Source organism: Poecilia latipinna, unplaced genomic scaffold, assembly GCF_001443285.1.
Source record: "Poecilia latipinna isolate Pla-1442-1.1 unplaced genomic scaffold, P_latipinna-1.0 Scaffold4114, whole genome shotgun sequence".
Taxonomy (NCBI): Eukaryota; Metazoa; Chordata; class Actinopteri; order Cyprinodontiformes; family Poeciliidae; genus Poecilia; species Poecilia latipinna.
The window spans coordinates 12,039-30,351 of NW_015116730.1; the positions used below are offsets into that span (position 1 = coordinate 12,039).

The 18,313-nt window shown below is 37.9% G+C and overlaps 1 protein-coding gene across 1 annotated transcript; it reads right to left on the reverse strand.

Annotated features, from left to right (window-relative positions):
- Positions 1–4,424: 4,424 nt before the first annotated feature.
- On the reverse strand, positions 4,425–18,070 carry LOC106942205 (desmoglein-2-like; the record flags this gene model as incomplete). Its single annotated transcript, XM_015025432.1, has 12 exons — positions 4,425–6,433; positions 7,392–7,664; positions 7,854–7,984; positions 8,875–9,117; positions 10,377–10,598; positions 13,242–13,384; positions 13,476–13,930; positions 14,950–15,132; positions 15,564–15,698; positions 16,439–16,593; positions 16,803–16,947; positions 17,849–18,070. Coding segments are annotated over 12 exons (3,369 nt in total), but the record flags the coding sequence as incomplete, so codon positions are not given.
- Positions 18,071–18,313: the final 243 nt, after the last annotated feature.

Below are 18,313 nucleotides of genomic sequence, written 5' to 3' on the forward strand. Positions count from 1 at the left end.
ACTATAAAAATAAGTGAATGATAAAATATAAGGGACAAGTGGTGAACATCAACTGAAATAAACTGAACCACTTTGTCACAGTCACAAGTTTATTTTTCTATAATGTTGTGTGTTTCAATCTCCTTACAGAGTCACGTTGTAATTTAACTTTGTTTTTTATCCCTTTACAGCAATGGAGGTTGTCCTTGTCCTAGAAAAAAGTTAATCTGCAAACCTTTTTGATTTATCAATTTTAGTGGAAAGAGGATAGGATGTGGAGCATCAGTGAGATTGAAACTTTTAGTCTGACGTGATCTTTAAAACACCAAGCCTTTTTAGACAGGCTACCACATGTCTATTCATTGGATCATTTATTTTCTTGCCAGAGCCCAAGTTTTGATTGACTCCAATAATAATCACTCTGAAGAATATCAAAATAGCATATTTATTAAGAGGAGCCATTTCAGTTTTGCTTCTTGCTTCAGGGCAAGTAAACAAAACAAGTGAGAACATGATTTAAGGCTGTGGAGCTCAAAACCATGTCGAGCTCATTTTTATGTGATAGACACCTTCAGTCTACAGGGAAAACTTATTCATGAAGAGTGTGTGCCGCAGTTCACAAAAACACTGAGTAAAATTCCAATAGGGAGTTCAATAACATATTTAGCCAAATACATCATGTCTTTTGTTTATTACTGCCATGGTATGTTGAATGATGTGGTCCCAAATGCAGCAGGGAAAGGCGTAGGTTCTGAGATGATGTATTCAATAATAATAAAATGAAGCCAACTTACAACAATTGCAAAGTCCAGGGGAATAAAAATCAAACAAACCAAACTGGACCCAAGGAGAATAACAAGAAAACAATGGAGAATGATGAGACGAACCAGCGAGTTGTGACTGAGAAAAAGGAGCTTAAATACTGGGAGGTGGAGCCAATAACAGACCAGGGCTGATGAGCTAATTGATTGCAGTATTAGTAGTTGGAGCAGGAGCCAGGCTGGAGGGGAAGAGAGAGTGTGGCACCGGAAAACTGGGAAGATTCACAGGGGGAACACAGGAGAGTGAGGAAGAGAACAAAGGAAATCATCTTGACCCCTAGAGTAACAACAAGAAGCATAGCTAGAAAACACTATGCAGGGCTGAAATAAAGGAAAACAAGAACAGGACAGATCTAACCAAAATAAGTGACAACTAATAAAACTAGAATGGCCAAGAAGAGTTCAACAAAAGAGAACTAGAACCTAACTGATAAAACTAAAAGAGGAACAGAAAATCACAGAAATAAACAAAATCCATGCCAATCCAGAGTCCTGACAACTATCTAGCTTATTTTCTGACTTTGTTGATAATAAACATACTGTATATGCTGGTCACTAAAGACTCTTTCCTGTTATCTCTATTTCATTCATTAGCAATCTATTTTTAGAAGATTAAAACATATTCTGATTTTAAAGCTCAGAAAAGGTCTAAACACTTGTGTTTTAGTTTTAAAATGCACTGATCAACTGAATCAAGCATCATCTTTTTAACCTGTAGCTTAACTTTGTTCTCAAAAACCCTTATTTGCTCTTTTCTCAAAGATTGTTTGCCCCTGCCAATGCCAAATAGGCTGGTCTGGAGAAAAGAAACTGTGATTATGTATTTTTGCTGTGTACGAAGTGGAAGCTCATAGAAGCTCTTGGAGTCATGCAGAAAAACTGGAGGTTTGGGATCTGTTTCAAGAGACCTCCTGAAGCAAACCCAACCGGTTTCCAGCCTGCATCAGCTTGCCTCTGGAGCAGCACAGCTATTATTACACATGAGGATGACTCACCTGACATCCATGTTTCTGCATTAGGATTTCACAGGGGAGTCCTGAGGTGTCATCAGCTCTTTTTTGATAATGGTAAAGGCTTGCTGCACTTGCTGTCCCGCAACCACAGATAAGACATCCTTGGATCTCTTAAGGGTCATGTTTTCTCCAATAGAGAAAGGAGACACTTCCCAAGCAATTTACTTACCCAGTTTATTTATTTATTTATTGCTAGGTTCCTCCATGCATAAAGCACAATTCAGTCCAGTGTATTTACGACATAAATAAATTAATTTATCACTTTATCAAGACAAAAGAATATCACATATACACCTTATTAGGATTTGCATTAATGTCCGATGCTTGAATGATCTGCACTGTTCCTGTTCTTTGAGAACTCTCATGTCATGAATTAGTGTTAATCCAGCCTCCAGCTGTCTTACAGTCCTTTCCTCAGTCTTTCATCATTTTTTTCATGTGACCTCCCCTAGATGAGCTGGAGGAAACATAGTCCCAGTCCCAGAACACCTCCCCAGGGAGGCGTCCAGGAGGCATCCAACCAGATGCCCGAGCCATCTCAACTGACTCCTCTCAACGTGAAAGAGTAGTCCCTCACAGATGACCGAGCTTCTCAACCCAGCTGGAGTAAACTCATTTCAGCCAATTGTATCCATGACCTCATTCTTTCTGTGATGACCATAGATGAGGGTAGGAACATAAATCGAGAGCTTTGCTTTGCTGCATCAATCTGTCTGTCGATCTCCATTTGTTAAAAAGGTCATTATGTAGCACGGGATGAGGGATAATCTGTGAGGAAAAAAATTAATTGCTCTGCCTTTTCCCAGTGCTATCTAGAAACAACCAATCAGAGGCAGGAGGTGGATCTTAGTGCTGTAAATCACAACCTCATGTGCAGCCACTCATCCTCTTTTCCTTTTGCGGTGGGCTATGCTGCAGCTAGTAAAGACTGTTGAGAATGCTCAGTGTAATTAGCATAGCTACCAATGATGACAGTTGAACAGTTTTCCTGTAACAAGTTGTTTCTCTGCCATTAGCAGAATTGACTGACAGCACTAAGACCCTCCTCCTAGCTCTGATTGGTTGTTCTTGGTCAGAGAGGTGCATTACTTCAGACTGCAAGAGTAGTTCAGGGAGGAGGTGGAGGAGATCCATTTTATCACAGATTGTCTCTCAACAAACTGTTAACATGGTGATAGTTTTATCAAATATGGAAAATAAATAAATAAATTTAATGAAAATGACATACTGCAGCTTTACCAAAATGCAAATACACAGCATTTTTTTTTTAGAAGTCTGGATAGCTTTATCTATATTTTGCACGTTGCCTGTGACTGTTACTGTTGGGGAGAGACCTTTCAGTAAAAAAAATTTAAAAACCTACCTATTTGCATACTGTATGCAGACAGTTGCATGTAAAATTGACTAGCTTTAAATATTGTGCTAATATCCATATTGGACCAAAGAAAAGGTAGTTGCAACCTTTAAAATAATGTGACATTTTTGATGGGTCGTAACAGCAGCTGCGCAGGGAGGGCCCAATTGTATTTTTTTGTCATGGGATGCAAAATCCTGATGGGACCTGATTGTGAATTTTGATTTTTGTGAATTTTGATTTTGGGCCACTCTCCCCAATTTTTCATTTCCATCCATCTATTATCTAACATGCTTATCCTTCCGGGTTGTGAGAGGTGCTAGAGCTTATTTCCAGCAGTCAGTAGGCAAGAGGCGAGTTTCACCCTGGACAGCGACACCAATTAACGTATGTTTTTGGACTGTGGGAGGAAACTGAAGTATCAGAAGAAAACCAACTAACACACACTGAGAACAGTCCCTGGGTCAGGACTTAAACTCAGGACCTACTTGCTGCAAGGCAACAGTGCACTAACTCACAATACATGATCTTAAGGCACTTCACCATACGAGTCAACGTGTGTAATATGAAATTTCTTCATGCACTTAATCTATTTTTTCCAGTATTTGGTCCTAAAATTGAACTTCTTCAACAGTAACTTGAAACTGACTCATGTAACAGTTTCTTTTTGTGCCGCTTGTTCGTCTGATTACCATCATCACTTACTGAGACAAATGAAAAAGACAAAAACCAAAAAACACTCACGGACTCTCAAATGACCATTTTAGCTTTCTTTTCTTCTGACACCATGTTGGGTTACTAAGGTTTGCGTTCATCATCTCATTGGAGATAATGCACACAAGCACACAGTATCACAAGGTCCACATATTACTTCAGCGAGTCCTCTTTATTTGACTTCCCCACTCACTGGTCCTTTCCCTGTACCACAGATCTGCTTCATTTCTGCCCTATATCAACACACAGTTTTCAATTTAAAGCAAGATTCATGTATTTCACTGACAGCGACTTTTTCAGCTCTTGGAATTCTCTTCCACACCAATTTTCTCTGTGTGAAGGTTAAATAACTGCACCTGTCCTCACAGATTTCCTCCAGATGATATCCAGAGTGAAGATGAGCAGCACAAAAGTAAAAATCCAGTTTATCCACACTCAAGACATATGAAGATGCCTCTCAACTGTACCTTGCAGAAAAACATCTGTGTTTTGTGGCTGAGAAAAAAATAGTACAGGGCAGGACAAGGAAAGAAACAAACAAAATTGAACAGTAAAATATCTTTATTATCAAACTTGTTCTTTTGCTGCATCCAATATTTACAGACATGACAAGCGTATATTTCTTTATTTGAAGTCTCAACATTAATAAACACATTATAACCATAAGAGGAACACCCCTAATTCCAGCATTTAGACTGTTTAATAAGAAAAAGAATTTAACCAACTAACAGAGTGGTACTAAATGGTAATAAACATAAAACATAAATCTGAAACCAGACAAAATATTCAGTGTTGTTAATGAAAAAAATCCACCCCATCTGAGTGAGCGAGTGTGAGTGTGTGAGTGAGTGTGTAAGACAGAGTTATCTAATCCCTTGACCAGTCTTGAGCTACAGAAACACAGCATGGATATCTGTAGACAGATAAGATGTCCCAGACAACATTAAGCTAACAAAAACACAAGCCAGTAATTGCAGCAAATGAATATAATGTGCTCTACATATTAGAATAAACCAGATGGGATTGGCGTTTTGTCTTTCAGCATCATACAAAAGAGAATTCCCATCACTGTTACTGTTAGCTATGCAATAATGGTGCAAGATTTAAAATACAAAGGTTTGTCTTTTGATTTTGTTTTTATAGATGTAAAGGTTTACAGGTATTGTACCACCTTGAATGAGGCCTTACCAATACAGGTACCTCTAATGGTTCCATTTAATTTAGGTCAGGAGAAGTTGAGTGCAATGGTAGAACCTTCTAATGATGTCTTTTAACTACAACTGTATAGGAATTTAGGTAGTGAAAATTTAGAGGTTATGCCAGAACAAAGATTATGGTATTTTAGCTACATTTAAAGGGCATAGATTCAAATACTAACTGCAGTATAGCTTTTGACCTTAACATACACCTTACATGAGCTCCCATCACCATAGACCATACCCTATTTGTCTGTTGACCACCTTACATGCATTATATCTTAGGTCTCCTGACTACTGCACAATAGTTTTATGAATAGTACGGGTTGTACTGAGTGTGGTGGAAGAGGTGCGACTCTTAGAGCTGCTGGACTCCCCAGCACTGAGGTCATGAACTTTTTGAACCCCAGAGACTTCAGCTGTTTGGAAGACACCTCTTCCATCCTGAAGCTGCTGCCCTATGGTGCCTGACTCCCCAATCTTCAGCATTGTCTGACATCCTGACAGCTCATTTAACATTGTTCCACCTTGAATGAGACTAGCCTCATTCCCATTTAATACTTTCACTGTTCCTATGGGGACCTGGCCTTCAACAACCATCATATTTTGGGCGCCAGAGAAGTTTCCTGCGTGGACCATGTTGCCAGTGGTTCCTTGTATCCCATTGCTGTCTACCAGAACTGCCCCAAGGCTCTGGGGTTGGGCACTATGCATCATTGTTTGGCCTTGAACAATAACTCCCTGGGATGAGCCAAAGTCAGTGCCGTTAACCATTACCATGTGCTGAAGGTTAGGGCCAGATGTTTCTGCTAGTATCATGGCATTCTGAAGTGGCTGCTGAACAACATATTGTATGGGCTGCAGCATGGGTGCAGTGGTGAAATAGACAGGTTGCTGTTGGTTTACAACTAGCATCTGGTTCTGTGCCGTTTCTGTTTGCACTGAGGTCATCCCTTCCCTCACTGTGGCCTTGCTCTCCCTTATTTTAGCTTGCTCAGTTGTTTTACTAGTTTTACTGATTAAAGTCTGAGCAGTTGTGGACTGAGCTGGCTGCACTCTGGATGGCAAGGACATTTCTTGGCTTGTCACCAACTTTGGTACTGACACTTGAATGTTATTTACAGAAGGATTAGGTAGAGGAGTGTCCACCTGTGTTGTCTCTGCTTGGACTATTTTACCTCCACATATCTCAGCAAGTGTTTTAAAGCTTGGTCCAAGATTATTGAGGAACTCCAGGTCACAGTCTTGTTGCAAATTGCTGCAGCAGCCAACGGAGCCAGCAGAGGAGCCAGTGCCTTCATAGTCAAACACCAACATGTGATCTTTTTGCACAATCTTCTCATCTCCACTGGTAAGCTGTAGGAAATTAAGAGTTTATTTGTTTTCACATTCACATTAAAAGTGAAAAACAAACCCTCTAATAAGTGTAAGAGAGAGAGAGAGAGAAAAATGCTTGGAGGATGGAACTGTAATGACAAATGTATATAGGTAGCATGGTTAAAAAAAGCATAATGTCAATTCAGATTTTACCAGCATTAAAAGAATGAGAAGTATTCAAATAATTTTAATTTAAAAAGTGAAGAGAAACTCCAGGAATTCTACATTGAAAGGTCTGATGATCCCAGCCTACACCCTCTTGTATAACTACTTTATAATTGTCACTTAATCAGTGCCTTTACGCTTTGGACAAATAAAAAGAGGACACTGCTAAAAGCTTTCTTAATAGTTACTCTGATTAGAAGATCCTCTTGATCTAAAACTGCAACACTGTTAAGAGGAATTTAGTATTTCCAGGTCTAATATCTGACTTTCAGAACAAGTGGATCATTACTCTGTTTACCTTACTTTTATGTATTTGATTAAAGGATGCATTAAAGAATAAAAAACAAATACTTGACATGGTATCAAATCACTAAGCTCAACAAATGCTGTTTTTGAGGCCATCATATAGGCCTCAAAATGCACTCAACAGTAAAGCCTGTGATGCAGAGTTTGTTCACAAATGTCCTCTGGTTAATTCTGTTCTCAACTGATAAAAGTACTGAACTTCATGTGTGGTGCAATGTACAAAACATTGCACCACACATATGAAGATGCCTCTCAACTGTACCTTACAGAAAAACATCTGTAAGGTACAGATGTACCCTTCGATGATATAAGTACTGAGTTACCAGTACTTATATGATGGGAAAAATTAGTATTGCAAGAGCAGCAAATGTTGGACCATGAACAGGAAGGATTGCAGATTTTTGCCTTACATTTGTCCTGCTGAAATGCAAATGATTTAATATTTCTGTGAACATTGATTTCTCACCTTGTTGTAGTATCCTTTCAGGAAGCTGTCTGAGAGCACCATGTCATTGAAACATTCTGTTGCAGCTCCTCCTCTTGACTGTCCACCTTCAGACTCAATGTGAGAGCCACTTTTCTCCCAATAATTCATCCCTAACCCTCCGTCTCTGTACTCACTTGAAGCAGCTTGGTAAACGGCAGCAACAGACTGCTCCATTCCATAAGCTGGACTTTGTACCATTTGTAAAAAGTCCATGTCAGATTTTTGACTTTGAAGATTTTTGTAAGCATTTTCCTATAAAGGGTCAAAGACGCATATTTTTTTTTAGCACAAAATCTTTATATATTTTTGTCAAATTAGGTCAGAAGCTCAATATACAACTTTCCAATAAATGTCTTTTGAAAGCAAACAAATACTAAGTACAACAAGTACCTAGTATTTGTCTCAAACGTCAAGTCAAGCTTGTAAACATGTTTGTCTCACCAGTGGTTGTCCTTGGCCCTCAGTGTTGTATGCCATGAGATATTGTTTTGTTTCAAGAGGCATCTTAGCAAAGAGGTCACTATAGCCTGACGTACCCCGACACTGGACCATCATTATGAAACAGGGAATGACTGAAAGACAAAAATATATAATTCAATTAAGAGTATACCAACAGTATGCTCATGTCCCTGACTTCAGCATCTCTCTGCCAGGCTTTCCTATGATACAAGAGCTGTCAACAACAGATGGTGTAACCCAGGACATGTTACTGTGAAGTGTAGTCTCAGCAGTGCACATATCCAACAGTTAGCATTAAGTTTTCCTCTATCTTACTTAAGAGGGTTCACCAGTGTTATTTTTCCAAATATATTCATTCTTACATCAGCTGTTGCTGACACTGCAGGTAATGTCATCAGATCAGCTAGTTCTAAACTGTTTCAACAGTTTGACAGAAGCTCTACCTGATAATACACAATGTAAGATTTGCTTTATTCAAATGATCATGAATACCAGGCTGAAAAGCAGAGGAGACCAGGCATTCGCCATCACTGCTCCTACTTACCCTTCAACATTAGATCTGCACATAGTCTTGAACACTTCAAATCACTCCTTAAAACTCATTTTTATTCTTTGGCATTTACATGAGGCCTGACATTGTAATTTACTTGTTCTGTTTTAATTTGTATTATTCGTATGTGTTATCTGTGGTATTATGAACACTACACAGCATTTTCATAGCAGTTTCTAAAGTTCATTATAAATAAACTGAATTATTTTTATCATTTGTTTTTGTTTTCTCAATCATGTTTTCATTTTCATGCCTTGTCTTTTTGAAGCACCATGGGATTTTTACATGAGAAAGGGGCTACATAAAAAACTTGACTTCATGAAGTTTCTTCAGCTCAGAGCTAATTAGAGCTAAGCAGTGTGAGTTCTCTCTGATCATCTCACACGTGCCTCTTAAGCAAGGCCAAAGCTTGTCATCAGTCCTTCGATGATATAAGTACTGAGTTACACTCACATAGTACAGCCAAAAGTCCCAGAAAAAGAAGTCCAATGCCTGCAGGTCCTAATGCTGTTTTTGGCTTCAACAGCTTCATGCTTCCTTTGACTGAACAGTCACCTGTTTCCGTACAGTCACAGATAAAGACTGTCAGTTTTTGTGGTTTTGGACAGGTGAGTTTCTGTTGGTCTTCCACCATAAGCATCAGAACGTTGTGGGAAAAATGCAACTCATCAGATGTCGTCAGAAGTACTGCAGTATCTGTCAAATACAACATATTTCACATGCATTATTAAAACTTTCATATTCTTATTTACCTTTAGTCAAGTACAAAGAGCCTAACAGACACATGCATTTGAAGAACATTTAGTTAATGAGTTAATATATTTCTGACACACAAAGTCAAATTTCAAACATTGTTTTAAATACAATTTTTCTTCCCATTTGCCAAAGTTCAGCTGCAGTCAGTTACACATGTTAAATGCATAGCTTTTTTAGCATATTTTTTTAAAATAACTTAGAAGGTAATAAAGTCTATTTTAATTGAGTTAACAAAGAACCTGCCTCTCAAGAAAAAGTGGGACTAAAAAGGATCATTTGCAGTGATGCATCTGAGTCTCCAAACCCATTTAGAGAGAAAAAGTCAAGAAGGATGTCGACAAAAACATGTTAGGGAATTGAGCTTATTGTCTCAGTAACAGAAAGTCTGTAAAGTTCAACCCAAATGATTAACACCTCTGGCTAATATAGGTTCAAAATGATCTTTCAAAACAGATGTTTGTTTCTGATTGCAAATGAGACAGGAGCTCTTAATAAACAATACAACTCTGGAAACAGAGGATCAGTTTAAAAAAAAAAGCCTTTCATAATCAATGGAAAAAATCTTTATCGCCACAACAGCAATCAAATTGTTAAACGATTAAATCCTTACTATTACTTACTATTAAATTATTAATTCCTTACTGTAACTATTAAAAATAAAGCACACAGTAATGAGCTTTGAGGTTGGGAGGCCTCCTTGCCATCACCCTAACAGATTTGTTATCAGACACATCTGTCTGATATTTGTGTGTTTATTTGTCTGTAATCATGAAAACACACATAGATATGTGTGTTTAGACAAAAGTCTGGGCACAAAGGTGGTAAAAGGATTGGGAACTACTGCTGGGAACTTACTGTGAACACACTGACTACATTATACACCACCTGCAGCCTTTTCTCTTTAGTATTTATCATCTACGTCATAATTCAGCATTCAAATATATGAAATTATGTTACTTTGTTTTCAACAATGCCAACATGTAATCCCTGCAGTCTTTTTTTTGTCAAAGCCCTAATCCTTCTATTGGCAGTTGAGAAGATGTCACTCATGAAAAACATAATTTCTATGTTGATACTTTTCTGAAAGTCTTGTCATGGGGAACATAAATTTATAAAAACATGACGTGAAGTGATTTTTATTCATATTTGCAGGATTCAAATTTTGTTCACAAATTATATAGCTTCATGTATTATCTTACCATTGTAAGGCCTCATTTTCCAATCTACTGATGTGCTCCAAGGGTAAATGGAAAACTTAAAAGGTGGGCCATTAGGAAATGCATCTTCATCTTTGGCATTAACAATGATCCTCTTGTTGGATTTGCACATAGGTATAAAGTTACTGGTCAGCGTGGGGCAGTGGTCATTGAGATCCTCCACCTGGATGGCTACCGTACCAGTCGCTGTTTTACTTGGCATCCCTGTAATTATAGAGCAAAAATATTTAACCATTAAAAGTATTAGTTTGTCCCTTTTTCTCAGTAACACAGTTAATGAGAGTCTTTGTCCTTTAAATAATGTCATATTTTTTCACATTAAAGCAACATTTCCAATGTGTTTATTTATTGGCATTGTAGTATTTCCTGATTCTGTTTTTTATTTTATTTATTTATTTATTTATTTATTTTTCCAGAGAAGTAAATGGAGTCTGAAGAATAACAAGACACAATGTTAGAATCTTTAGTTAGTAAAATAGAACCACATGTATGTATAGTGTTTTTGACTTATTTACCTTTATTTATCTTAAGCACACAGACAAATGATACTGTCAGTTATAAATGTTTGAAGATTTCACCATTTACTTTTTTGCTGATTATGTGGATCTTGCAAAAACAAAGAATAAAAACACATTACATGTTAAATTTAGGGCTGCACAGTGGCACAGTATGTAGAGCTGTTGCCTGGCAGTAAGAAAGTTCTGGGTTCAATTCCCAGCCTGGGGTCTTTCTGCATGGAGTTTGCATGTTCTCCCTGTGCATGGTGGGTTTTCTCCAGCTTCCTCCCACAGTCCAAAAACATGACTGTCAGGTCAATTGGCCTCTAAATTCTCCCTAGGTGTGTGTGTGTGTATGGTTGTTTGTCCTGTCTCTCAGTGTTGCCCTGCGACAGACTGGCGACCTGTCCAGGGTGACCCCACCTCTCCCCCGGAATGTTAGCTGGAGATAGACACCAGCAACCCACCTGACCCCACTAGGGACAAGGGTGTATGGAAAATGGATGGATGTTAAATTTATTTATTAGCACATATTGGCAACAAAATCAGCAGCAGAAGGTGATCATTAGCTGACCTAGAGCTGAACCATTAGGTCTAAAATAAAAAGTGTTTACAAAATACTAAACTAAAACAATGACACTAGAGAGGAATCCGGTAACACTTTATTTGAAGGGGGTGAATAAGACTGTCATGACACTATCATAAACATGACATAACACCTGTCATAAACATGAATAAGTCTTCATGAATATTTATGACTGTTGTCATAAAGCATCATTCTGTAAATTATGACACTTTTAATACAAAGTTGACATTATTCAAAATGTCTTCGTTATGACAACTTAACATTAACCAAGAAATCATTACTGATATAAATTTGTTATAAAAGTATTACTGATTGCACTTTAAAAATTAGGTAACTTTATGTTATTAAAGGTAAAGTTTAAACAGTAATGATTTCTTGGTTAATGTCAAGTTGTCATAACAAAGACATTTTGAATAATGTCAACTTTGTATTAAAAGTGTCATAATTTACCGAATGACACTTTATGACAACAGTCATAAATACTCATGAAGACTTATTCATGTTCATGACAGTGTCATGACAGTCTTATTCACCCCCCTTCAAATAAAGTGTTACCAGGAATCCTCCTGCATCAGCTCTTGTGTTCATTTTGTGTTTCTCTTCTGTCTTCTCAAAGCTCCAGTCGGTTGTGGCAGATGGATGCTCACTGAACCAGGTTCTGGTTCTGGTTCTGCAGGAGGTTTCTTCCTGTCAAAGCAGAGTTTTTCTTCTCCACTGTGGGTACATGTACACTCGATATGAGGGATTGGTGGGAAGTTAATGACACAATGCAAACAATTCAAACAATTCTCTACTATAAAACTATTAACCCAGGGTCCAGACGAGGAAGCAGAGTTGTAGTTAAACACACCTTTCTGCTGTCTATTATTACCATTAGTACCTCACTGAGTGTGTAAACGTGTCATTTAGCAACCAACCTTTTTTTCATTTATAATTAACAAAGCAAATTTTAAAAATAATATAAAAGTAACTAAATGTGGATGCCTTTCTTTAAAACCCTTATTAATTAATATCTTATTTTGTGATCTTTTATCTTGTCTCATAAACCTGGCTGCAGCAGGTTTATCAGACAACTGAATCAACTCTTTTCTGCTATTGGAGTTTTTAATTTTTTCCCCCTAAAAACACTGGTGGAGGTTTGTTGGTCATTTGCCTTCCTACACAATTCCACTCAATCTTAATCTCACTTCAGTGGTCCAACTGGACTATCTCCTGTTCAAGTGCATTACTCTGGTATATTTTCTACCAGGCTAAACATAGAACAGAAAGAGAAGTTGTGAACAATGATATTGATTTTCTGCACTGTTTTAGAATAGTAGTAGTTTTCAAAATGGCAGCAGAGGAAGTGGGCTAGGGGCTTATGTTGCTTTTGTTTCTGTTGCTTAGGGTTGCTTTTGTACTCTGACTATGGCTTCCTCCCACAGTCAGAGTACCTGAAGAAAACCCACCATACACAGGGAGAAGATGCAAACTCCATGCAGAAAGACCCCAGGCTGGGAATCGAACCCAGAACCTTCTTCTTGCTGCAAGGCAACAGCTCTAGAGCTGTTGCCTTGCAGCAAGAAGAAGGTTGCTGCGGGCTGCACCACTGTGCACCACTGTGCAGCCCGCGATTAACTTCACCATGACAATTTAAACTTACAGTGGGTAGATATTTAATAATTAGATATTTTTCTCATCTCAATTTAAAGGAGCAAGGGAACATTCCAACTTAGTTCTTTAATTGTGTCCCAATATGATAAACCTTAAGTAATAAAACAGTACCTTCAGTGATGCAAAGTATTTCAGCCATGTACACCCCATTGATCAGGAATGGGGACTCCCTGTCAGGCATCTTGTTCAGTTTGATGTCAGCTGTCTTGGGGTCAATGCTGAGCCAGTTCTGAGGGTCTGAGCCTTTTAAATATCTATGCATCATAAACAGAGAAAATTTTGAGTCCATAAAAACTGAAGCTGTAATTTCAAATTTATAAGCTTTGTGTTTGTTTATACACTGACTTGACATCCTCTGCTGGTTTCCCAGTATCTTTATCAATTGCAGGATAACTGGCAATCACTTTATTTACGTCGATGGGCGTTCCCTCCTTGATGGGGATAGGTTTGACTTTGGGTTCAAAATGTGGTCCTTCTGGTTGGTTTTTTACATTGATTTTTATTGGATAGGTTTTAAATTTGCTACCCCAGGCACCACCAGTCCCGCTAGCACCACTGGCACCACTGGCACCACTGGCACCACTGGCACCACTGGCACCACTGGCACCACTGCCACTGGACCCACTGGCACCGCTGGACCCACTGGCACCGCTGGACCCACCGGCACCACCGGAACCACCGGCTCCTCCTCCAAAACCTATATTGGCTCCACCAGCTGAACCAGACCCATCAACCAGCGGAGCCTTGTTCCGCACTGCTAGCCCTAGATTCATGTCTTTTACATCCTCAAAGTCAACAGGCTGAAAAAGGAACAGAAAAATAGAAACTTAGTTAAAACACTATTTGCAGTGTGATTCACTGCATGCGTGGATAAACTATGTTTTTCTTGTCAGTTGAGACTATACAGTTATGATTCTTTAAAATCTATGTGCATTAGTATTTGTGTAAGAAACTAAGCTTCTGTTCAACAGTCACTCAATAAAAACAGGATTTTCTTTTGCAAGAACAGTTACTGTAATCTGATCAGTGACTGACCGGCTTTAATGAACTGGATATAGACACATGTGACATGCAGAATAAGGCTTCTTTTGGTAACTACACTTAGATAAATTATGTTTCAAATACATCATTAATTTTGTCTTTGGGAGAAATAAAAGTGATTTAGTAGAAAACAAAAGTAGTTATGTGATTACTTATTTGTTTTACCATTAACAAATAGAAATATACTCAGTTTAGAGACAAACATGGCAGCAAGACATGTTTGTCAAATGTATCAGAGTGTGTGCTATAAATGGTGACATGTTGCAGTGACTCAGGAATTTGTGTTTGTCTTGGGAAGGGATTCATATTCGTGAATGAAACATTATTATGGGCATTTTTAGTTATGCCCAAAATTATTTATACAACTAGCAAATTTGGGTAAAATATTATTTTCATTCAACAAATAAGTTTGTCCTTGACAGGAAATGAAACCATAATCCAAAAACAATGTAAATAGAATATCAATATAGATATTGACATTTTATGAAAAAAGTATCTTAAAAAATAATTTATATACGCCTATAAAAGGTGGCTAATAAGGCAATAAAATCTTTATTAGCCCTCCAAGCCTTTAGCTCCCTCCAGGTTCTCTATTAGCTTCATGTCTGGACTCTGGCTGGGTTACTCCAAAACACTAAAGTCATTTCCATTCACAAAAAACATCCCAGTCAAATAAAAAAAAATACTTTTAATTCCTCAGGGTTATGAATAATTGTGGCCTTAACCAAAGGCCAAAGTTATTTGACGTTTATCCTCTGGGTAAAAAAATGTTTAATACCTTTTCAAGAATCAGGATACCCTCGTTGGTGTCAGGATCAGTTTTTATGCTGAAATATCCATCTTCATTGCCTTGGACGATATCAAAAACAGCTTCCCAGTTGTCCTGATCACTGTCCAGATCATTTGCTTTGATCCTCATCACCTCAACACCAAATGTGTTCTCTTCAATGTTTCCTTCATACTGTTAAAAAAACAGTAAAACAAGTTTTTCTCCAGTAATATTTATTTAAACAGAACATTTTTTCATCAGAAATTCTTTGACTTGAATATGTGACCAGAAAATGTTGGCTTAGATTTTCAGTTATTGTCACGGAAGACGCTTGATAACAAATAACTGTCCTATAATATCAAAAATCATCATCACGTTCTTAGAGTGAACCCAACTGTTTAGGTGTTGCTGTCCCAACAACTAACAGGAAGAAGGTGGTCATGGTCCCACTGACTGTAAGAAGTCTGACACTAAGGAAGGAAATATTTTGTTACTGAAGCACATAGAGGCAGTAACATCAATACTGCTGTCCAGTCCACAACAATTATAATATCTGAAAACCTCAATAGCAACATGTTCTAACTGCTCCAATATAAATGATAAAAACTTAATGAAATATTTACTGCTTCGTTTTCCAAAGTTGGGGGATTGTCATTCACATCCCGAATGTTGATAGTGACAGTGGCTGTTGCAATGTGTCCCTCTGGTGCACCGTACATATCTTGACCAGTCACTGTCAGCAGGACTGTTTTTTCTTTCTGAAAAAAAAAAATGATTTTTTGTTACACTAACAAATCAAAGGTGAGTTTATTTTTATAGCACCATGTATGCACATGGTAATCCAAAGTGCTATACAAAAAAATCCAAATTTAATCATAAATCATCAGCACTCAAGCCAACAGCTTGTCAGTGAGACACTCTGATCAAATGGTTTTGTAAACAAAATGTTTTCAGTTCTGATTCAATGGTACCGACAGTTTAATGGTACCGACAGTTTAATGGTACCGACAGTTTAATGGTACCGACAGTTTCTGCACATCTCAGGCTTTAGAGGAAGTTGGCTCTAGATGTGAGGAGCATAGAAACTAAACACTGTCTCACTTTGTTTAGTTCTGGTACTTACTAAGTAAGTAGGTCTCTACAAAGTCAAGTGGGACACAAGGGAAAAAAAAACTTTTGTGACATGTGAAGTCATTCACAAATTAAACAAATCTGATGTGAAAATTTATGGAATCAGCTGCAGAAAGTTGTCCAACAGAACCAAAGAGGCGATGGCAGACCTTCTGAGACTGACCCCTGGTCAATGCAGCAATCAGGGAAATGTTTTCCTGTATCAAAGCAGCTGTTCTGGTACTAACCATAAAGTCTTAGATTTTGAAACAAATACATTTCCCCTGCTAAAAGTCTATTATGTTTACCACACACACAAACATACACACCACACCTGTAAAATATCAAAATAACAAGAAACAAAGGCAGCTGTTGGTGGAGTTCATACTTCTCTGTCCAAGTTATTTTTGACATAGATTGTGCCATCTTTGTCCATGGTGAACCAATCACGAGGTTCCTGCCCTATGATGTAGTAGGCGATCTTAGCATGAAGCGTTGTGTTATCATCTTTATCAGTGGCGCTAATTGTGATTACTGAAGACCCTGTAAAAACAGTTTTAAATGAAACCAAAGTGAAGAAAAATGGTTACTTTTGATAATATTTAGTACAAAAGTTGACCATAATAAATGGCTTTAGTGTAATAATAATACATTTAAAATGGATTTAAAACACCGATTCAAAAGTGGATCATTTTTACATTTCCAATTTGCATTTTTATTGTTTTATGAGTTTTTATATGTACCATACTGACCTATAGGACTATGCTCGTCCACCTCAGCTGTCAGCACCGATGACTCAAATGTCGGACCGTTGTCGTTCTCATCTACGACCTTAATTTTCAGGTCAATTTTTGCCTCTGCTTCAGTGCCATTTGGGAATTTAGCAAAACCAGCGAGCTAAAACAGATGAATCAGAGTCTTGTTGTCTTTGTCATACTTAGAAAACGGAGATATTCAGAGTTGAAATCAGTTCCCTGTTCCAGAACTTCCACGTTCACAAATGAGAGGAAACAATGTGATGTGATGTAATGTGTGTGTTCTGCAGAGGGTGCACAAGATTTAGTTGATTTCCTTGCAGTTTTACATGTTCAGGGGGCAGTGCTGTCTCACAGAAGCAGCTGTGGGAGTGGTGGCGGTGAACACAGCTCCTTCACTTTTTATGTGTCAAAAACTGACAGCCGAACTGTTTCAACAGACAAGCTGCTGCATTAAAATGCTCCCTCAAAACTTTAAAAAGAGACAGTTTCCTATTTATGGTCAAATCTGTTGGCTGAAACTTTTAAGTAGATAAGGTGAAAATGTGTAAATTTACAGCCCACTAGAATATCTTTAAATAAGCAAGGATAAAAAGGTGTCACTTTTTATTCATCTATTTTTTTTACTGTTATGTTAGAAAACATTCCTAAATTGATCCTCTCAAATGGGACACCATATGAAAAAATGAAAGCTGAAAAGTGATAATATTCATGATTTTTCTGTATATTGTTCCAGAAGCTCAGAAACATCTAAGCAATCATGGTCTGTCAGACGCTTCTTCAGATCGACTGCAATTCTAAGCGCTCAGGTCATTCAAGCCCCAAACACAATCTCAGTATAAAATACAAACTTTAATTCTAAAACGAATCATGTGCCATCTATGTTATGTGGGAATACCAGTGCATGTAATGAGGGTAAATAGTTCAGTTAAAGCTGAGCCAGATTGGAGCCTTATTATCTCTTATTGTACTGTATCTGGAAATCATGTAAGTTTTTTGTTCACATTTCACACAGATTATTTCAATTACAGCTGAAAACTTACATTGTATAGGGGAATCTCCTCCCTGTCAAGCTTCCTGGTCACTCGAACATTTCCATTATGAGGGTTAACCACAAACACATGAAAAGGAGGCTGGTTTGCTCCGACACCCTCTAAGGAGTACATAACATTTATTCCAATCTGTCGGTCTGATCGGATCTGAAACAGAAGCAGACTCAATGATTTCACTGTGCTGCATGTTAATACAGCAGGAGCAAACTTGACCTAGTATCTACCCTTTCACCCAGCTCAGTCATTGACTGATTTGAGTCAGGAAAGACATTGTGTTCACCTGATGGCTGTACCCAGGGGTGAAAGTAGTTTTAAATTTTAACTATTTAAGTTTTAACTATTTCTTTGTGTGCTTTGGAGTTTCTGTGCTGATTAAATTTTTGCGAAGCAATAAAAGCTGGTAGCTGGTAACACTTTATTTGAAGGGGTGTGGATAAGACTGACATGACACTGTCA